Raw genomic sequence first — 22,628 nt, forward strand, 5'->3', positions numbered from 1 at the left:
TCAAAGATAGAAAATTTACCCATTTAAAGTTCACAACTTAGCATCTTTTTTTAAGATTTTATTTATTTATTTGACAGAGAGGAAGATAGAGTGTGCACACACACACACGCAGGAGGAAGCAGCAGAGGGAGAGGGACAAGCAGAATCCCCACTGAGCAAGGAGCCTGACGTGGGGCTTGATCCCAGAACCTTGGGATCATAACCTGAGCTGAAGGCAGTTGCTTAACCGACTGAGCCACCCAGGCACCCCAACAACTCAGCATTTTTTTTAGTATATTTAATATATTTACAGGATTGTGTAATCATTGCCACAATTTAATTTTAGAACCTTTTTACCCTTCCTAAAAAAATGCTGTACCCGTTAGCACTCATTCCCTGGTTCCCTCCTAGTGACCACCCAGTTCTAAGCAACCATGAATGAACTGGCTTTCTGGGTCTATAGTTCTGCATATCCTGGACATTTTGGGTAAATGGAGCCATACAATATATAGTCTTCTTTGTGGCTTGCTTTTTTTTTTTTTTTTTTCATTTAGTGTAATGCAAGCATCCTTCACGTTGTAGCCTATATCACTAACTCCTTCCTTTTTATGGCTAGATAATATTCCATAGTGCTGAAAGATTGCCTTCCGTTCATCCATTCATCCGATGATGGACAGTTGCGTTGTTTCTACCTTGTGTCTATTACGAATAATCATGTTATAAACCTTTATGTGCAAGTGTTTTTGGAGGCATAGGTTTTCATTTCTCTTTGGTATACAACTAGAGCAGAACTGCTGGTCAAACAGTAACTCTATGCTTAACTTTGAGAAACTGCCAGACTGTTTCCCAAGAGGACTGCACCATTTTACATTATCATCAGCAATATCGGAAGACTCAATTTCACCATATCCTCACCAATACTTATTCCTGTCCATCTTTTTTTTTTTTCCTTTGAACATCCACTGTGGTGGGTGTGAATTGGTATCTCGTGGTTTTGATTCGCATCATCATAGCTGATGCTGTTGTACATCTCTGCATGTGCTTATTGGCCATTTGTGTTCTTCCTTCATGAACTATCTATATTTTTAAATTGGGCTCTTTAACCATAAACATGAGAGTTTACTTTCTGGACTCTCAATTCTATTCCATTGACCTATGTGTCTCTCCTTGAGTCAGTACCACACCATCTTGATTACTATTGGTTTGTATTAAGTTTTGAAATCAGTGTGGGTCCGCCTACTTTGTTCTTTTTTAAAGATTGTTTTGGTTATTACGTGTCCTTTGTGATTCCATATGGATTTTTTTAATTACCTCATCAGTTATTTTCAAAGTCAGTTGGGATTCTGATAGGGACTGTGTTGAATCTGTAGATCAGTTTGGGAAGTACTGCTATGTTCGATTGGAAGGCACTCAAGATTGGGTCTTCCAATCCATGAATATAGAATGTCTTTTCATTTATTTAAATCTTCTTTAATTTCTTTCATGAATGTTTGTAGTTTTCATTGTACAAGTCTTGCACTTCTTTTGTTCAATTTATACCTATGTATTTTATTCCTTTTGGTGCTATTGGAAATAGAGTGTTTTCTAATTTCATTAGTGGATTATTCATTGATACTCTGTAACAATATAATTAATTTTTGTATTGTCCTTTTCCATGTGATCCTGCTGAGCTTATTAGCTCTAATAATTTTTTGTGAATTCCTTGAGATTCTTTTTCTATACAAGGTCATGTCATCTGCACGTAGAGATAGTTTTACTTTTCCTTTCCAATCTGGATGCCTTATATTTCATTTTATTGCCAAAATGTCCTGGCTAGACCTTCTAGTACAGTGTTGAATAGAAGTGTTAAGAAGAGAAATTCTGGGTTTTGTCGTCACGTTAGGGGGAAAGCTTTCTCTCTTTCACCATCAGGTATGTTTGCTATGGGTTTTTCATAGACAATCTTTATCATGTTCAGGAAGTTCCCTTTTATTCTAGTTTTTCAGTTTTATCATGACAGGGTGGTGGCTTTTGCCAAATTATTTTTCCGAGTCTATTGAGATGATCATGTGTTTTTTGTCCACCATTCTATTAATATGGTGTATTACATTAATTGATTTTTGGATGCTAAACCAACCTTGCATTCATGCAATAAATACCATTTGGTCATGGCGTATCATACTTTTTATGTTGCTGGATTCAGATTGCTAGTATTTTGTTGAGGAACTTTGTGGAAGAAATATGTGGAAGAAATGTTGCTCTATAGTTTTCTTGTGATGTTTTGTCTAGTTTTGGAACCATGGTAATATCAACCTTGTAGAATGAGTTGTGAAGTGTTCCCTCCTCTTCTGTTTTTTTGGAAGGGTTTATGAAGAACTTGTTTAAGTGTTTTGAGCATTTGCCATAATTCACCAGTGAAGCCATTTGGGCCCAAGTTTTATTTTTAGTGGGGGCATGGGTGGGTACTTTTAATTACTAATTCAATTTATTTCTTTTTATTGGCCTATTCAGGTTTTCTATCTTCTTGAGTCAGTTTTAAGCATATATTTCTAGGTATTTGTCCATTTCATCAAGGTTATCTAGTGCTTTTTTTTTTTTTTTTAGCATAAGCTTATTTATAATAATCTCATATAATCAAGTCTGTACCTGTAGAGTCAGTAGTGATGGTCCTTCTTTCATTCCTGATTTAGTAGCTTGAATCTTCTCTCTCTCTCTTTTTTTTTTTTTTTTTTTGGCTTGGTCTCTACAGTTAAATGTCCATTTTATTGATCTTTTCAAAGAACTAACTTTTGGGGTGCCTGGGTGGCCCAGTCAGGTGAACGTCTGACTCTTGATTTGAGATCAGGTCATGATCTCAGGGTCATAAGATTGAGCCCCGCATCAGGCTCCATACTGAACATGGAGCCTGCTGGCAATTTTCCCTCTCCCTCTCTCCCTGCCCCTTCCCCCATTCACACATGCATGGAAGCTCTTTCTCAAACAGAACAGAACAAAACAAAACAAAACCGGGACCCCTGGGTGGCTCAGTTGGTTAAGCAGCTGCCTTCGGCTCAGGTCATGATCCCAGGGTCCTGGGATCGAGTCCCACATCAGGCTCCTTGCTCGGCAGAGAGCCTGCTTCTCCCTCTGCCTCTGCCTGCCTCTCTGTCTGCCTGTGCTCGCTTGCTCTCTCTCCCTCTGTCTCTGACAAATAAATAAAATCTTTAAAAAAAAAAAAAAACCAAGTTTTAGTTTCTTTGATTTTCTATTGTTTTTCTGTCCTCTATACTTTACTATTTCTTTCCTTATGCTTATTTGGGGTTTAGTTTGCTCCTCTTTTTCAAGTCTCTTAAGGTGGAAGGTTAAGATACGGATGTAAAAACTCTTCCTTTTTAATGTATGTGTTTATAGCTATAAATTTAATCTCTAAACACTAATTTAGCTAGATCCCTTAAGTTTGGATATGTTGTATCTTCATTTTCATTCATCTCTAAATATTTTCTAATTTCCCTTGTGATTTCTTCTTTGAACCATTGGCTATCTGGGGATGTTTGGTTTAATTTCCATATTCTTGTGAGTTTCCCAAATTTCTTTCTGTTACTGATTTCTAATTCCATTATGCTAAAAAAAAACCCCACATATTTTGTATGATTTCATTTCTTTTAAATTTATTGAGGCTTATTTTATGACCTACCATCTGGTCTATCTTAGAGAACATTCCAGATGCCCTTGAGAAGAATGTATATTCTGCTGTTGGTAGGGGGTATGTCCTATAGATTTCTGTGACTACTTAATGTCTACTTAGTTTATAGTTGTTCAGGTCCTTTATCTCCTTGTTGGTCTTATGTTTAATCGTTCTATCCATTATTGAAAGTGGGGTATTGAAGGGTCCAATGATTGCCGTTGAATTGTGTGTTTCTCCTTTTGATTTAGTCAGTTTCTGCTTCATGTATTTTGGGACTCTGTTGCAAAGTGCCAACACCATGTTTTTGTGATGGTTGGAAGCTCTTGTGAAAAGCAACACTGACACACTGACTGCCACGATGAACAATAGGGTACTGGTTAAAAACATGGGCTTTGTAGTCCCTCAGACCTGGGTTCAAATCCAGGCCACCATTTATGATTCATGTGACCTTGGATAGGTCACATAACCAAATGGATCCATTTCTCTCTCTGCAAAATGGGGATAGTGACCTCACCTACCTCACTGGCTTGTTGTGAGGATTAAATGGGTTCATGTGTGGTGACCTTAGCCTTCATTAGTGCTTTCTTGCCATCTGTTCTGTCTGCTGCTAGCAAAATGAATCGGTCTTATCTGAGTATATTCTCCCAGATGACATGGGGAAGGGCCCCCAAAACAGTCTACAAGAGAGAATGCATTTAGAGAGAAAGCATTTCATTCGCTATGGATAATTCTCAGATGTGCATACCGACCGTCATTAAAAAGCTGTTGGCAAGAACACTGCGTAGCATGCAGGCTAGCCCTGCCCAGATACAGAGAAATAATGAGATGTGAGGGCTTGGAAGAATGCTCCCCCTACCCTCCTCCCACATACGCACGTCCCAGCCTATTTCCCATATACTTTACACATTCAGATGCCCAGAATACTACCAGTAGCGCTTTAGTCTTCTAGGGTCCTTCCGTAACAGTCCTCTAAGGCACAAGGAACTGGTCAGGTTATTTCCTTCTGCTAGTAGAGATCCATAATAGAGCACTGGGGTTGGAAAGGCTCTGAAAAATATGGGGATGGAGGGCGGGAGGGTGTGCTGGGCCAGTTCCCAGGGGGACATAAAACAAATTTCACTTTTTTTTTTTAAAGTATGTGGACAGCTGACTTTCAGACCAGGTATACCTGGGTGAGAGCCCAGGCGTACCTAGATAACAAGGTGCTCAGCTCCTTCCCCCATCACCCCATGCCTTTTCCCATGGGGCTGGTCTCCTCACTCTACTTTGAGGGTTGGCAACAACATGGCTGCCCCTTCCCCTAACCTCTAGCAGCCAGGTAATCCTCTCTGTCAGTACCTGCCAATCCAGTGGCACCCCAGATACGCCAAGGGAGCTCAGCCACAGTCCTCGACACCAGGGCTCATCTGTTGATTCTCTTTCTGGGTTTAGATTACATGCACAGTGCCCACCGCCCTGTCCCTGGGGGCCACCTGGGGAAAAAGGAGAGTAGTTATGTGGGCAGCGTGGGCACCAGCCCCCGGAAGTCGAGCCGCAGCACGCCCCCGCCTGCCGACTCTGAGCTTGTCAGCTTTTGCTACCTCCACATGCGGGAACAAAGGAAGGAACAGGAAAGCCGGACTGATGTCAACGAGAACTTAATCTTCTTTGAGGAGACCAGGCCCCGGACCAAGTCTGACCCCACGTCCAAAAGCTCTGGCCAAGGTTACGATGTGATCCCTGATGACTTTGATGCAGCCAGCCTGGACCATGAGCCTTGCGCCAGCAGGGCCCGGTCCTACACCTTGGACAATTCCCTTGGGGCGGAAGCCCTGAATTTCTACTGTGACTCTTGCAAAGCCAAACTTCAGGAGCAGCTGGGCCCTCGCAAAGGTGGGAGGCCCGGCTCTTCTCGTGACAATATGGTAGACTTGATGTCCCTCCCACCCCCTGGGAGTGAGGAGGAGGAAGAGGAGGAAGATGAGAGCACGTCGCTGTTGCCTGCCATTGCTGCGCCCCCTCCTGGCTTCCGAGACAACAGTTCAGATGAGGATGACCCCAAGCGCCGGGCAGTCCAGAGCCAGGAACAAGGACGCCACCTGCGTGGGCTACTGTATGATGAGATTCCAGTGACACTGATCGACAGTGTGCAGACCCGGACAGTCCGAGATCATGCCCAGGAACTAGATGATGCCCTGGTGTCCACTCTGCAGGCTCTGGAAGCCCTGGCAGCCTCAGAGGATGGACCCCACCCCCAACCCCCACAGACTGCAGGTAACGGCCTGTTCCTCCTCCCTCTTGCCTCCCCTTCCTTCTCCTGGCCAGGCAGGGCCAGCGGGTGATATTGCTTCTTCCGGAGCAGAGGTCAAAGTCACCGTGGGGTTCCAGGGCAGTGGACGGCCAGAGGTAGCTCAGATAGGGTCAGGGGATCAACAACGCCCAGTCAGGGACCGGCTGCTTAGCTCCAGCTGGAGCTCTGGCTCTCACCATTCCATCTCTGGAAATGTCCTGCAGGTGGACCTCAGGGACTGGGGCTGTGACAGCTACGGAGCCAGGCCAGGATGGAGGATCAGAGCAAAACTGTTGAGAGATCTAGAAGACAGGCAAAGAATATCCAGCACGCACATGACTGGAAGAAAAAACAAAATGACCAACCAACCACCTAGTGCCCTGGGGTCAGGGGAGGCCAGGCGCCATCACTGCTTAGGGCTGAGGTCCTTACCTTGCCTGAGAACATGGGCTCCCAGTCAGAGCCACCCAAGTCCTGGCTTCTTCACTCTTTTTCAGTGCGACCTTCGGCAAGGCACTTAACCCTTTCTGAGCCCCGCTTTTGTCATTTTCAATGGGTCTGGTAACAATAGTCATATCACGGGGGCTTGCTGTGAGCACAAAATGAAATCATTCATACAAAGCACTGCCTAGCACATAGGAATAAAGCTATTAGTCTCCATCATAAGTAGTAGCTAGTAGCAGCAGGTATTATTTGGTAGGAGAGCCATATGATGTGCATGCTATTCCCTGTTACAGACACACGTGCGTCCACCGTGTAGCCATGCATGCGTGTCAGACTGTACCCCTACTCACGATACATACCTACACACACACACACACCTTAAAAAGAACAGGTAAATGCTACAGCAACACAAAAGGAACAGGGAAAAAGAAGGCATATGGGAAAGCCTGTGAGGCAGGGGGCACATGTGGGCAGAGAAGAAGAAGAGCTTGGGGTCAGAGGCAGCCTGACTAACCAGGGAGAGACCCAGCCCCTCCCTTTTCTGTATGCAAGGGCATCCTTGGTGGTGGGCAGTCTGCATGCGTTTGGCCACCCCCCTCCCTGACCCTCCCCACCCCCAGCATTTCTCTTTGTTCAGAGTCTGGAGCACCCGCTCCCTGGCTAGCGAGAGGCCCCTTGTGGTCGCCAGAGAGAGGACACACTGAGGCACAAGGGCCTCAGCTGTAGGCTGGCCTGGCCAGATGAGGAGGGCCAGATAGAGAGGGGCCTCTCTCTGCCAGCCCTCTTCAGGACAATTGACAAACATTTCCTCGCTATTGAGTCTAAAAATAGTGATGATTAGCACGTTGTTCTGCATGCGCTGTGCATGTTAATTTGCAGTCACACTGCCCTGTCGATCTCTTCTATGCCTCTTTTGTTTCTTTTTCGGATTCCCGCCCTTCAGGAGCCCTCTTCCAGCTTGTCTCCCTCTGCCCCTCCCCTCCCCTCCTCCCCCCCTCAGCCCTATACCTCTCACTGCCTGCCCCCTCCTCCAGGCCAGTCCTGGGACTGACCTAAGGGCTTTCTCCCTGGCTGCAAATACTGCTGGCTGCCCTTGCCCCCTCACCGCTCCCCCCTCCCCCCACCCGTAAACTTCCTATGTAAGGCTGGCGAAAGGACCTGATTGGAGTAAGTGCAGCAAGCCCCCTCCCTGTCCCTCTAGGTCTGATTGTACTGGCCACCATCACCCCTGAATCATCGCTGGACTCGGGCCACGAAACCAACTCTTCAGAGCTCACAGACATGTCAGAGATGGTGTCCGCCATGAAGCAGCACCAGAACACCACCTACTTCCTGGCCCAGCACCTCAACAAGGAGAGCCTCCTGGCTCGCAAGGACCTGCCCTTCCGGATCCAGAGCTGCGCCGCCCAGGCTGTCCTCACGGCCCCTTACTCTCTTGGGCGCCCAGATCCCAACCCAGCCCTGCAGCCAGCGGTTACAGGCCAGAGTCCTGGCCCCCCTGGCGCTCGGAGGAAGCTGCCCCCATCAGAATCCCAGCCACCTCAGAGAGAGCGAGCATACGCCCTGGCTGTGCACCCAGCATTGACCCCACAGCTTAGTGAGCAGAAGAATCTGAGCCTGCTGTCCCCAGTTCCTGAGGACAAAGGGCCCGGCCATGCGAGGGCAGGCCTGGAGATGTCACTGAGGGCAGCCACACCATCCCTCAGTGAAGAGCAGGTGTCTGAGCTAAGGGAGAACCTGCCCAAAGAAGTCAGGTTGAGCCCCAAGCTTATCCTGGACCCGAAGGGCAGCGTGACCCCTGCTATCATCTCGGCCGCCCTCCAGCAGGTGGTTCACCCTAAGAGCCTACCTGCCCCCAGTGGGGCCATAGTGACCCCTCCCAGCAGCGGGGAGAGAAGGCTGGAGGCCAGCATGGGGAGGCCTGAGGTCAGCATGGGAAGATCAGAAGTTAGTATGATGGGCGGCAGTGCAAATAAAAATCTGAAGTTCAAAATGAGCCCCGGTGCTCCAGAGACCTCACGGAATTCCCAGCAGCCGCTGAGCCCAGAGGTCTCTTCTGGCTCCAGAGCGCCCACAGGCAGCCGGGCTGACAGCCTGCACCTCTCACCACAAGAGGACCGGCTGCCTGGGCAAAGTTTCCCTCCTAAAAGTTATCTTTCACGAGCGAATCGAGAGTCCCTGAGCAAGCAATGCATAGGGGAGGTAGCAGGCAAGGCCGGGCCAGAGGGGGCTAAGCCTGCCCTGCACAAGCCGGCCGCCATCTCCAGCCAAGGGGAGAAGGGGCAGCTGGAGAGTGTGCCCCAAGGCAGCAAGATCGAGGAGACCAGCCTGGTGCCCCGAGCCAGCTACTCCATGGCTCTCCCGAGCCCCAGCGGCCAGTCCCGAGGCCACAGCCCCAGCAGCCAGTCCCGAGGCCAGAGCCCCAGCTACCAACCCCGAGGCCAGAGCCCCAGCTACCAACCCCGAGGCCAGAGCCCACTGAGGCCCCAGGCTGCCAGCCGGCAGGTGAGCACCATGCCCTCCAGGAAGCTTGAGACAACCCTGGATAGAGGCCACTCGGCCTCCGAAGGCCCCACCAAGCCCAAATCCTCCCGAGGGCCCTTCCGGCTGCGCAATTTATTCTCAGCCACCTTTCCAACCCGCCAGAAGAAGGAGACTGATGAGCGGCAGGCCCAGCTGCAGAAGGTGAAGCAGTATGAGCTAGAGTTCCTCGAGGAACTTCTGAAGCCTCCCAGCCAAGGGGAGCTGCCGGGCCCCGAGTACCTGCAGCCCCCCGCGCCGGGCCGCTGCAGCTGCCAACTGCGCAGCAGCCCCGTGCAGCAGGGGCCAGGCATGTCACGGGAACAGAGGCGCAGCTGTGATTGCAAGCGCATCTGCCGTGGGGGCCGGCCACAGGCCCCCCAGACGCCTGTGCCCGGGCTCCGGGGGCGGGAGAGGGACAGGCTCCCCCCTACCCAGAGGCAGCCGGAGGCCGGCCCGGGCCTGAGCCTCGGTAGCCCCACCAACGCCGGGCGCCTCCGCTCCACCAGCCTGGAATCCCGGGAGTGCCGATCAGACCCTGAGAGCGGTATGTCCTGCCTGACCACGTGTGCCTCAGGGGGGGAGTGTCTGGGCACTCACAACTATAGGAAGCTGATGCGCCGCTACAGTATCAGTGAACTGGACCAGGGCGACAGGGCCTCGCTGACCTCTGATATCTATCCACACCCACCCCTGGGCATGCTGCCCAGGGAGCCCAAGGAGGTAGAGGCAGGCCTCCCCCTAGGCTTGGGTCCCAAAACCAAGTCCCTGGAGTCGCCGACCCTGGGAGACCCCTCATACGTCCAGGTTGCCCCCGAGACCAAAGGTCCCAGACAGATGGCAGTGTTCTCGCTGCCGGAAGAGGTGTACCAGAAGCCCGCCGACCTGGACGAGGACAGCGAGAGCGGCAAATGCTGCTCCATCCGCTATTGCTTCTACTACCGCAAGTGTGACATGGCGGATGACGCCAGTGACGGCAAGGACGAGCTCTCCTACTCCATCCCCATGAAGATCCTGCCCGGCATGAAGCTGGACGAGCAGGTGGTGCCTGTGGTGAGCAGGACCCTGCAGGTGCTGGATGCTGCCACCTGCAGCAGCAGCAGCCCCGAGGCCTCCCGCACCCAGGAGATCGACCTGCGTGTGTCCACCTTCGAGGGGAGCCTGGCCAAGATCAATGCCCTGCGGGCCCATGCCTATGGCCTGCCCGACGGCTTCCTGGCTGCCAGGCTGGACACCAATGAGCTACTGACTGTCCTGCGCCAGTGCGTGGCCAGCCCCGAGGCCCGTGCGCCGAAGCCCTATGTCTCTCAGATCTCCGAGTACAAGCTCGAGCTGGCTCTCAAATTCAAGGAGCTCCGGGCTTCGTGCCGCCGCGTGGCCAACGTGGACAAGAGCCCTACGCATATGCTGGCGGCCATCACGGGCAGCTTCCAGGTGCTGAGCAGCCTCATCGAGACCTTCGTGCGGCTGGTGTTCATCGTGCGCTCTGAGGCCCAGCGCCAAGAGCTGCTGGCCAAGGTCGAAGAGGTGGTGAGGAACTACACCTTTCTACTGCGCGCCGCTGAGGAGTCCACCACCCGGAACCTTAGCCAGCAGCAGCAGCAGCAGCAACAGCAGCAGCAGCAGCAGCAGCAGGCGGTGGCAGCTGTCAGCGCGGCCACTGGGCACCCCCCGGGCTCCCCAACTTCAGCGACTGTTATGAGCACATTCACCCGCTCCTTAAAAACCCTCATCAAGTAGGGCACCCGCCCTGACCTGCCCCCTTCCCCACCTCCCCCAACCACGGCCCCAGGTTTGAGCTTCATGGTCTTTGCATCTCGTGGTGAGTGTCCGTGTCTGCCCGGCCAGTCGGGGTCCGCGGGCCTTCAGTCTTCGGGGAGTGAGAACTCCCCGGATGAAGGCTGTTCCCTGAGGGCTCCGGGTGGCCACCACCCTGGGCACCCTCGCCCCTTCCCCAGCCTCTGGTCGACACTGTGAGGGCCAAGGCCCCTCGTCACTGCGCCTGCCTGCCTGCCTGTCGCAGAGCTGGATTTTTATCTCTTCTTTAGGGCTGACAGGTGACATCAGGCTCACCTTCCTGCTCCATTCTGGGGGGCCAGGGGAGCCAGGGCTCGAAGCAGGCAGGCCCACAAGCCTTGAGCTCCTCCTGGCATCTGCTCCCCACCCCCCATGGAGCAGTAGCTGTAGCACCAGACACCATGCCCAGCGGCAGGGTGGGGGGTGCACCAAGGGCACTCCCCCCAGCTGTGCCCGCCCACCCTGGGCTCACACTCACCAGGCAGAAGCCACCCTAGAGGGCCTGGGCCCGGGGGGCAGGTCTGCAGAAAACAGCCACCACGCAGGGCTGTCGGTGGCCTGCCTCACAGGCTGGCGGCCTTGGGAGCCCTCGCCCCCCAGGCCCAGTAGCTCCACACCAGCCATCCCCAAAGTGCCCTGTCCCTCGCTGATGGGCAGGGTGGCTCAGTCCACTAGGGAGCAAGCATCTGGGATCACCCCACTCGTTCTGGGTTAGGTACCTGGTGATAAATGTCTGCCCCGGGGAGACCCGGAGCAGGCCCCGGAGCCTGCCCGGCCCAGGCCAGCCCAGCCTGGCCCAGCCCAGCCCAGCGCCAGGGCTGGCGCTCCAGGCGAGCGGTTCCTCTCTCAACATCTACCAGACAGACTGTCCTTAGGAGTTTGACTTAGCTACGGATTGGGGATGGGGGGTGGGGGGAGGGGGGATGGGGGTAGGGGTGGGGGGTGTTGATGACTATATCTTAAACTTCTGGAAGCTAGCGTGATATGTTAATCCTGAGTATATGCTTTCGGCTGTGTATTGACCCTGTGGATTTGTCTCTCTAAGAAAAGAAGCTGAGCGCCTTACCCGGTGCAGTCCTGCACCTCTCTCTCTCTCTCTCTCTCTTTCTCTCTTTCTCTCTCTCTCTCCGGAGTCATCTGGAAGGGAATTCACACTGTTTAGCATCCTCCTTGACACACATCTACCACTGCTGCCATGTCCTCACCCCCTCCAGTCCCCCACCCTACCCGGCCCCAGCTCCACCCCTGTCCCCCACAATCTTCCTAGGAGTGAAGACACGGAGTCCCTACCAGCTGCCCCACTGTAGGGAACAAAGAAAGCCAATGTTTCTTCTGTATAGATTGCTTCTTGTCCACCTCTCCATACCTGCCCCACCGTTTGCCACATGCTCACGCCCTGTCTCTGCCTCTCTTTCACCATTATGTGAGAGGTCTGTGGGAAATCTCTCGTTCTTATGTGAGTTTTATAAAGATGTACACTGTGCTTAACCCCCGCCCATCCTTGGTACGCGCCCCCCCCCCAGCGCAATAAATTCCCCCCCACCTCCCCAAGTGGTGATTTCTACCGGCAAGGATCAGGGGAGCCCCTTCTGCAGAAGCCAGCCCCCCGTTTCCTTGCTTCTCCTTCCCCCTAGGACCAAGTCGTTCAGTGGGCCAGAGATGCAGCCAGTGGGGAACCCTTTGCCCCGTGACCACTGCAAGCCCCAGGGCTGTCGTGGTCTTCCTCTTCTCCCAACTTCTTGATCCTGCACCTTCGCCACTCAGTCCACCGTCCGCGTCATTCCACCACCACCCTTCACCTCGCCCTCAGCCTCATGGAGAGGACACATTTTCTAATGTCTGTATATAGTATATATACTACATAAAATATATAAATTATATATATATACTAATTTATGTCTTGTTTTTCAAACAAGAATGATTAAATCTATTCATCTTACTATCCCAATATATCTTTGCAGTGCCTCTTTGTGGGTGTCCTTGTGTCCTTGAATCGCTGGTTGGTGGTGGGCCCCCGCCCCCGCCCCGGACTGCTCTCCCTAGCTTCTGCTCCCATCTACCTGAGCCCCAGCGAGTGACAAGAGCTTAGGACCCTGCTAGTGCTGCCTCCCCTTTACTCCTCTTAGAAGCCTCCCGTGGGTCGTAATCACAGGAATTGAATATGATCTACTCCTTTCTCTTGAGCCTGGCTGTGACCTCAGAGCTGAAGGGAGCAGAGGGTGGGGATTGAAGGGCCCAGGAGGTAGGGGATGAACAAGGTTGGGCGGCTCTCTGGGTGGAGCTGGGAAATGGGTACTCTCCCTCTGAAACGTGACCAGTTGCCTTGGAGTATAGCTTGGCTGGCGCAAATCCCCTACAATGCCCTCTGGTAATTTTTTTTTTTGGGGGGGGGGGGTGTTTCAAAAAGATAAGAGCAGCAGGACCCTAACTGGGATTAGGGTCGGAATATAGCTTGGCTGGCGCAAATCCCCTACAATGCCCTCTGGGTAATTTTTTTTTTTGGGGGGGGGGTGTTTCAAAAGGATAAGAGCAGCAGGACCCTGGGAATGGCTAACCCAGGGCAGTGCAGTTGGATGAAGCCAGGCAGCCTGGCCTCCTCCTGTCAAAGAATGAGAAGTCAGGTCCATCGTCCAGTGTCCCATTCACTCAGCAGACTTCCACACACTACTTTCCCAAAGCTTCAGAAGCTCTCCTGAGATGACCGATGGTCTCCTTTTCTGTGTGGACCACTGTGTGGTATCCCCAAGCACTGGGGGATGCCATCTTCCCACCAAGTATATATCCCGCCATCTTCAGCCTGAACCAGAGCCCGAGGCGGAGGCTTTTCAGCTGCCACCTACCAGACCTGAGTCCCCAGAGCTTGACTGCCGCTTTCTGGCTGCAGCCAATTATGGGAAAATGGGTTTGTGCAGTTGGCATAGACCCAGGAAGCCCATGGTGCTGGCAGAGTCACATTTTTGTCAAGCTGTTGTCAAGGCACTGTGGATAATAGGCAATTTCATCAGAAATCAATTGAAAGGAACTGCCTCAGCCAGAACTCTCTTTTGCCAAAAGGGGCAAGGGAAGATCAGCTGCCAGCACTGGGAAGGGGCATCGATGTATATACCTTAGGATTGAATTCCTCCCAACAGCTGCTAGGATGAGAGTGAGAACCACATCCCATTCCTCATCCTGTGGGCTGGAGGCCAGACTCTGGGTGTGCATCCAGAGCGAAGAGGAGCTCCTCCATGCAGCCAGAGGAAATAACCACTGAGGGTCAGTCCTTGGCCCTGGAACACTGGCCTGAATTCCAGGAGGGTCGCTTAGTTCCAGTGGCCTGAGCTGCTGGAAGCCACTGTGAGGAGAATTATGGAGGCCAGCCTTCTCACAGGACAGAAGCTCTTGAATCACTTCAGTGCTTCTAACAACTTCTCACCCAGGCCACCAAGCCCTTGGGTGCTTCCCACACTCTCAGTATTACTGAGGCACATTCTGGCACCATCTCAGACATTTCCAGCTGTAGGTTCTGGACCCACCACTTAGGAAAGAGCCCCAGCCCTCCTGCCTGTGATGTCTGTCTTTCCCTCTGGGTGGTGACCCTTCATTCTTATTTTCACGGCCTCTGCTAAAAGGAATATGAGAGAGCCTTCTACAATGCAAAAAAGTTGATCCCTGTCCTTAAATATGCAAAAACAACTGTGTGATCACTTGCCATATGTCAGGCACTGTGCTAAGTACTTTACACGCATGATCTCATTTAATTTTCCTAGCAACCCTTTGAGAGAGAGAGAGCATGCAACTTTGATTTCAGAGTCAAGAGTTCAAGCCCCACAGTTGGCAAAGAGCTTACTTAACAATAATAATAAATAATAATATAAATCAAATTATAAATATAAAATGATACAATAAAATAAAATTTATAAATATAAAATAAAATGATAATTATATATATATATATATATTTTTTTTTAAGCTAAAGTGAGAGAGACTATGATCATATTCATTTCTCAGGGGCACCTGTGTGGCTCAATTGATTGGGTGTCTGCTTTTGGCTTGGGTCATGATCCCAGGGTCCTGGGAGCGAGCCCGGCTTCGGGCTCTCTGTTTGGCCAGGAGCCTGTTTTCCCGTTTCCTCCTCCCCCTACTTGTGCTCACTCTCTCTCTCTCTCTCTCTCTCACTGTCAAGTAAATAAATAAAAATCTAAAAACAAAATATTCATTTCCCAGAAGAGAAAACTGCGGCCGAAAGAGGTTCAATCCCTAGCCCGAGGTCACCCAGCCGGTAAGTGGTAAGCCAGCCAGGGTTCAAACCTACCCAGGCTTTCAAAGGCTGACCCCCACGACTCAGTCCAGCCCCACCTTTGAGGCAGTTCCCCTAGAAACAGAGGCACAGGTGCAGCCACACTCAGAAGATGGCCCATCAGTGTTGCTCACAGATCCAGGCAGCAAGTGGGTAACCAACAATTCACTGGCAACACTGGGGTATGAAGTGCAGGATGCTGCAAGCCCACCCGCCCCCCACCTCTCTTCATCAGGCTGCCCCAGTGCCACATGCCCCTTGGAACCCTGGGGTGGAGTAGTACCTGTGCATTCAAGTTTGTGGGTGGAACAGTGTGTCCAAAAGGCCACCATCAAAATTATGGAACACCACCCCCACTCCATGCTCCAAACCAGAGTCTTGAGTCCACACTCCTTATGCATTTGCATTTTTCTCAAAGATTTGGGAGGAGGATATCGTGTGAGTGATACATTAAATATTTTTTTGTGGAAAAATACAGCAAGGAATGCACAAGTTGCATGCCTTGTAAAGAATACATATCATTTTGGGGTGCCGGGGTGGCTCAGTCGGTTAAGCCTCTGCCTTCGGCTCAGGTCATAATCTCGGGGTCCTGGGATCGAGCCCGTATTGGGCTTCCTGCTCAGCATGGAGCCTGCTTCTCTTTCTCCCTCTGCCCCTCCCCACTGTTCATGCGCTCTGTCTTTCGCTCTCAAATAAATAAATAAATAAATAAGATCTTAGAAAAGAAAAAAGAATACATACCATTTCAGACACTTGAGACTCACGTCTGACACTTCCAGCTCCATCCCCATGCCCACCCACCCAGTGTTCGCTATCCTCTACTACTAGATACGCTTTGGTGGAAACACTGGGCACGCTCCAGGCCCATCAGGTGAGCATGGTAGGACATCAAGGACTGGCCTATGTCCGTGAATCTGGGCACACAGCAGAGGTCAGGGACTCTTTCAGGAATAAGACACCTGGCATGACACGGTGCCGGGAAAAAGTGGGGTCAGCCTCCCTCCCTTCCTCCCTCCCAGCCCCTGCCTCCCATGTTGCCTATTACACACTGTAGCAGAGGGTCAGCCCCAAGAATAGACAGAGAGCCAGATTCCCTCCAAGCTGGAGAATTTTGCACCTGCAATGAGCAAGAGAAGCAGGGAGGCCGTGTGGGCTAAGTTGAGCGGTTCCCCAGAATAAGGGCTCCGTGCTATTTTGGGCACAGTCGCTGACTTACTATATATGATGGGGGTAAAAGTCATTTTACCTCTTTGTGCCTCTTCTCTAAAACAAAGATGACTGGGTCTTCAGCCTTTCTTGGTGGCTCAGAAGGCTGAAAAGCAGCTATAAAAATCCCCTGTTCAAGCTATTGGAGCTTAACAAGTGCAATGTCCCCCCTTTGCAACTGGTCCGGAAACTAAGCTTGCACCAAGAGCCCGCGACTAGAAACCCAGGGGCCTGTTTCTTTTAAATCCCTGTCATCCTCGGTCAAAGCCATTTGCCGGTCCGTTCCCCTCAAAAGGGATATGCAGGACCCCTGGCCCCCTTGGGCCTTTCTTTTGACATTGGGCACCTCAGTGGAGAACACTTGTTCTGTGTGGACACGTTCGGGCAGACCCGAGGCTCTTCTTGGCCTTTGGCCGGTGCCCTGGCTTGTCTCCCTGACATCCTCCTATCCTCTCTGCATTCTGCTCCTTGCTAGAAGCAGCCATAATTGAAGGAGACTCGAACTTGTAATTTTTCATCAATGTTTAAGCTTAGCTCATAGGAGAGGGCTTTCAACCCCAAACCCTTAGCCAGTTTTCCAGCGGCAGCTGCAAGGTCTAGCTGCTATGCCCAGTGTTTAGTTCTGGGGGTGGAGGAGGTCCCACCGCCACCCTAGCCATGTGCCAACCTATGGTGTCCTGTGGAGGGCAGCAAGAGAAATGAATTTCAAAGACCTGCGGGGGAGGGTTCAGCTCCCAGGATCATGGCAAAATGGCCTAGGAGGCCAAGGTGGTCTTGTTTCCCACCCCCTGGTGGCCCTCCCTACCCCTTTCTCATCAGGACATCCTGGGTCCTCATGTGTTCCTCTGGCTTCTCATTGATCTACATGCTGACCACCCGCTAGGCCTGGCCTCCCTTCTAAAAGACCTCTTCTTCTTCTTCCTCTCCCCCAGCAGAAACCGGTATTATGATCATATGTTCGGTTTTAAGCCATCTGATTAACAAATAAAGCAATTTGTGTTGTGCCTTCCTGTAATGTTAGATATCGTCATACCAATAGGGATGCGGTGAACTGCTCTTTTAATTGGTAGGCATGCTGCGTGGCCTTGGTTGGTAACATGGCTGTTGGACATCCCTTCTCTCATTATGGGATTTTGACCATGGGGAGTGGCCAAGCCACTGAGATAACACGTTCTCTTTGACTTTTCTAGAACGCTAATCACTTGGTACTTCAGCCTGCCCACTTGTAAACTCAGGAGCCCATCTGCTTCTCCCTGCCTCATCTACATTTGAGGCTAAATCTGCAGGATGGCCAAGCAGGTTTCTTGGGAGGAGCTGTCATTCCTTCTTCCTAATATCACTTATAGGCAAAACAGTGTTTGATGACAATGGCAGGACTCTTGGCCATCAAGGACAAAGGAATCAGTAGGAAAAGTGTGAGCAAGGACAGACTTGTCTCTTTCCTAACTTGGCATGGCAGGGATATTCGTACAATGCCCCCCAGGAACCTGAAAAGAAATTCAAAAGAACCAAGTAGAAGGTGGACAGTCCCCCCCCGCCCCCTGCCCCAAGCATTAGAAAAAAACTGATTTGAATTGCAGGTTCTGTAGCCCCAAGCCCACGATGCTTGATGCTTAATTCTCGGTGCTCGCTTGGCTCTGTAACAGAGCTGCAAGCAGGAGCCATACACCAGGAGCCAGGAGACTTTTGTTCTACTCAAAGCTCTTCCAAGAACTAGCTGTGTGACCTTGGGCATTCACTTTCTCTGGCTGGGTATCAGGTTTCTCTCTAAGTAAAATGAGTAGGTTGAACTGGAGGGCCTATTAGCTTTTAAAAGGCAAATTTTTTGACATTCTTTGATTCAAGCATTTTTAAAACAAAGGCAAGTACTTCCGGCATCACCCAAACACTCCCCAAATCAGTCATTAGACTGGGAGGACTCCAAAGCTCATAGAAGTCAAACACCAGAGCAAACTACAGAGCCCACTTGTCCCTGCAGGGTTTTTTTATCCAGTGCTAATCTGCCCAGGGGGTGCTGAAGTCTCCCATCTCTTAAATCTCTAGATGATTCTAGATTCCTGGGACACGGACCTTGTATAATCAAGCCCACAATCACAGGAAACCAACTTATGAGAACCCTAGGAGAGAATGCATCTGAAGGGTCTGGCCAGATCCTACTTAAGGCAAAACAGCAAACTTGGCTTTGTGAGATAAAGCTTCTGGAATGGGACTAGTTTTAAGATGGACTTTGTTAATAAAAGCCATGATTTACGTATATGTCCTTTGCTCTTTCAAAGGACTCCTACATGGAATCTTTTAGAAAAAGCCCCAGATACTCACCTCCTCACCTATCTCCCCCACTCCAGGGGTCTGTGCTAGGGGCTATGGGAGAACATGGTCTCTGCCCTCAAAGAGCTTGCATGCTCCCTGAAGACACAGAACATGAGACGGAGAGCTCAGGGCCCAAAGGAAAGGCCAGCTGCTGACAGCTGGTGAGCTCAGGGGGGTGACAGCACGTGGGGAACTCTCTCCAGTTGTGATGCACTTTGCTGTGGCCTCTGAAAGCCCTCCGCTGTGCTTACACACAAGATGCCCACCTGCCATCACCGAACTATATGAACCATGAGGACAGGTCATGCCAGCCTACAGGGGAAAAGAAACAGAACAGAGAAGACAGAAATGGTTGCAGGATTTCTTTCCCCTCGGTGGGTGCCCATGGTTCTTGGTCATACGGCTTCCAAGAATGAAGAGGTAGACCAGATGAAGGGCGGTGGGCAGCAAAGCAAAGTTTACTGAGCGACAGCATAAAGTTCTGGAAGAGGGAGGGGACCCGAGAGGGTTGCTACCGGAGTTTCTGAGTCTATGGGGATTTTTTTGGCTTGTTGGTGGGCTGTTTTAATCCGATTAATCCTCCATGCACCTGTCAGCAAATCAGGAATCAGGCTTTTGTCATCTACCTATCACCTGGGTAAGGGTGGAGGGCTCCTTCCAAAGGGGTGTAAAATCCTTTTTTTTTTTAATTTTTTATTTTTTATAAACATATATTTTTATCCCCAGGGGTATAGGTCTGTGAATCACCAGGTTTACACACTTCACAGCACTCACCAAAGCACATACCCTCCCCAATGTCCATAATCCCACCCCCTTCTCCCAAACCCCCTCCCCGCAAAATCCTTTTAAGGGTGGTTTCCTCTTAGGGAAAGACCCTTGTCCCTGTAGGCCATTCTTCCCACTGTCATTCCTCATCATTAAAATGAGAAAACCTCTTGAAAGGGAGGGAGCCCTTCCAAGGAAGAGGGTATTTACAAAATTCTCCCAGTGGCCCTGAGCTTTAATCGGATGAGTCCACAGTCCCAAGATCAGTTATCTGGAGAGATAGATGATGCACAGTGTTCACAGAATTCTCAAAGGCAGCCGTGATCTCCAAAACATTGAGACTCACAAATCACATTCTTCCCGACCCGCTTGTTAAACCCTCTAACTAGTGGCCCAGTTGGGGACATGACTAACTTACCTTCCCAACCTGGGTCACCTGCCTCCAATCTCTATTATCCATCCTCTACAGATAAATTTGCCCAAAGCACAATTATGATCATGTCCTTCCCTTTCTCCAGAACAATGGCTTCCCATCACTTGCAGAATAACTTCTCACTATAGTACCTGATGCTCTAGCCAAGGTAGACTACTTCTCCTTCCTGAAAACCCCTCTCTACTCCCTCTTAAAACCCCCTCTACTACCTTTGCTTCAAGCCCAGGGAGACCTCCTCCCAGTCATTGCCTGGTCAAACCCTACTCATTCTTCAGCCTAACTCATGTACTTCGACTTCCAAAAACACCTCCCAGGTTGTGCAGCTCAGAGGTGACACCTCTTACCACTGAGTCTGCATATCGCTTTGTTTGGATCTTGTGGCCAATGTCTAGTTATACCCCCAAAATCAATTTTCCATTCCTGCCTGGGCACAGGGCCACCTCCCGAGGTGTTTCCTAGTCTTGCTTGCAGCTAGGTGTGACTTGCAACTAAGCCCTTGCCATGTGACAGAGCTCTTGCCAAAGGGATATGACAGAAAATGAAATGAACAAATTCCACCTGACTCGCTTCCGAGGAGGGCCCTTTGCTGGACCTCTTTCTTCCTTCCCATGAGCTAGAATTGTGGATGCACTCATGTCCTTGCATGGAGCAGAACTGTCCCATTGGCCTAGGCTGGCCAGCATGTGATGTCAGAGAGAAATCATCCGTCTTACTTGAGCTGCTGCATTTGAGGGGCTTGTATGTGCTAGTGTATTAAATCATTCTATGGCTTATAAGTGTCTCATTTTCTCTACTGAGAAGCCAACACCTTATTGGTCTCCCTGCTTTCTGTTATGACCCCTACACTCTATTCTCAGCTGAGATTATCTTTTTTTAATACTTTTTATTTATTTATTTGAGATGGGAGAGAGCATGAGCAGGGGGGAGGGGCAGAGGGAGAAGAAGAAGCAGGTTCCCCGCTGAGCAAGGAGCCCACTAGGGGCTCAATCCCAAGACCCTGAGATCATGACCTGAGCCGAAGGCAGACACTTAAACAACCCAGCTGCCAAGGTGCCCTTGAGATGATCCTTTTAAAAGCGAAGTCAGAGCATGTCGTGCTTTGCTTAAAACAACAACAAAAACCCATTGGACTGGGTAAAAGCAGAAATCCTTCAAATGGCCCACAAGGTCTTACAAGGTCCATGGTCGGCAGCCTCCCACCAATTGCTCTTACCTCACTGACCTTAATTTTCCTTATTTTCTCTTACAGGTATGCTCCACTCCCACTGCCCCAACACTCACTCCACACCAGACACACCGACCGTTGTACCATTCTGCAAACAAGTTAGACACTCTCCTGCCTTGGGGTTCTTGCACCTGCTGTTCCCTCTGCTTGTCCTACATAGGAACATGGCTCCTTCCTTTATCTCCTTCAGGTCTTTGTTCAAATGTTGCTTTCCCAGGTTGGCTTTCTCTGACTACCCCACTTAAAACTCCCTCTCCCCTACTACCATCCTGGCACATTAGGCCGGTTCCTTGCCTCATTTTCCTCTACAGTACTTACCACCATTGGACATATTATATATAGTCTTTATTTATCAATAAATAAATATTTCTTGTTTGAGACCATTACCTCATGAGAGCAGGGGTTTTGAACTGTTTACTATCATATTCTTAGTGCCCGGAACAGGTAATTAAAAGTATTCAATAAATGTTTTTTGAATGAACAAATCCCTTGGGTGCAAATACTTTCTGCCTAGCCTGCTGCCTTTTTTAAAAAGATCTATTTATTTATTTTCGAGAGACAAAGAGTGAGTGGGGGGAGGGCCAGAGGGAAAGAATCTTTAAGCAGACTCCCTGCTTAATGCAGAATCCAACTGGGGGCTGGATCCCAGGGCCCATAAGATCATGACCTGAGGCGAAACCCAGAGTCGGGCGCTTAACTGACTGAGCCACCCAGGCACTCCCACACTTCCTTGTATGCAATAAAGCACTCAGTAAATATTTGAGGAATCAACTATGATGGAAGACTACTAACATTCTGCCTTGTTATCTGCTGCCTTCTCCAAGTACCCCTCAACACCTGGGCCTACATTAAATTTCTGCACTCTTAAAAGTATAACAAGAGTTCAGAAGGAGAGGTCCTCCGTGGACACTGCTGAACATGGCAATGAGAGAAACACAGGATGCTGCTTTGAGTATTTTCTGCCTTTGCCACTTGGACAAATCCCTTCCCATCTCTGGGACTTAGTTTCAGCATATGTAAGATGAAGCTAGGAGACTAGATGATTTCTGAAGTCCCTTCTATTTTTACAGCTTGTAGTTATGGTGCTCATGACTAAAATTGTATGATTCTAAAATTGTATGATTTTTCTCTTCTAACCTGTGCTTCGAATATGCTGAATGAAAATGTGGTATAGGGATGAAGGCTCTCTTTGATTCCATTAGCGCATGTATCATTATAAAAATAATAAAATACGGTGTAAAAGGCCACATTAGCAACATGCAGATATGACGCTGAGGCTCACATGAGGCAGAAGATCAAAAACTAGGTTTTCTGATTCCTTCCGGGCTCCTTATGTCAAGTCCCATACATATATACATGTATTTTCTCTCCTTTCCAAGGGTTAGCTAAATTAGACCTTTATCGCCAGGGTATTTTGGAAAATCCACACCCCTTCACTAGTTTGAATACACTTGGTCCCATCGCCCAAAACAAAACACAACTTTCTCTGGCCGTGGTTCTAGATGATGGAGGTGGCGTGCGTTCAACCACTTTCCAAACCTTGAGACTTGTCTCCCAGGCAAAGGCAAACAGCATAGTTGCAAAGGGCAAACACGCCCTTTGGATGCACCTGTGCCACGGGTGTCTCTCGGTGCTGTCGACGTGTTTTATATCAACCCAGCCCTTATAAAGAGATAAAAATCACGTTCAGAAACAGGCAAACTTCTGCTCAGAAATCTCCCCTTCGTTCTGACAAACTGGCTGCCATCCCGATCAACA

General features: G+C 50.0%; 1 protein-coding gene across 1 annotated transcript in view; it reads left to right on the plus strand.

Moving 5' to 3' along the window:
* Nucleotides 1-11,547, plus strand: part of FRMPD3 (FERM and PDZ domain containing 3) — a 57,309-nt gene extending 45,762 nt beyond the window's left edge. The window contains 2 exon segments of the mRNA XM_059158091.1: nucleotides 5,054-5,875; nucleotides 7,537-11,547. Of these exon segments, the coding sequence (XP_059014074.1) occupies nucleotides 5,054-5,875; nucleotides 7,537-10,595 (3,881 nt within the window). The 3' untranslated portion in view covers nucleotides 10,596-11,547.
* Nucleotides 11,548-22,628: the final 11,081 nt, after the last annotated feature.

Source organism: Mustela lutreola, chromosome X, assembly GCF_030435805.1.
Source record: "Mustela lutreola isolate mMusLut2 chromosome X, mMusLut2.pri, whole genome shotgun sequence".
Lineage (NCBI taxonomy): Eukaryota > Metazoa > Chordata > Mammalia > Carnivora > Mustelidae > Mustela > Mustela lutreola.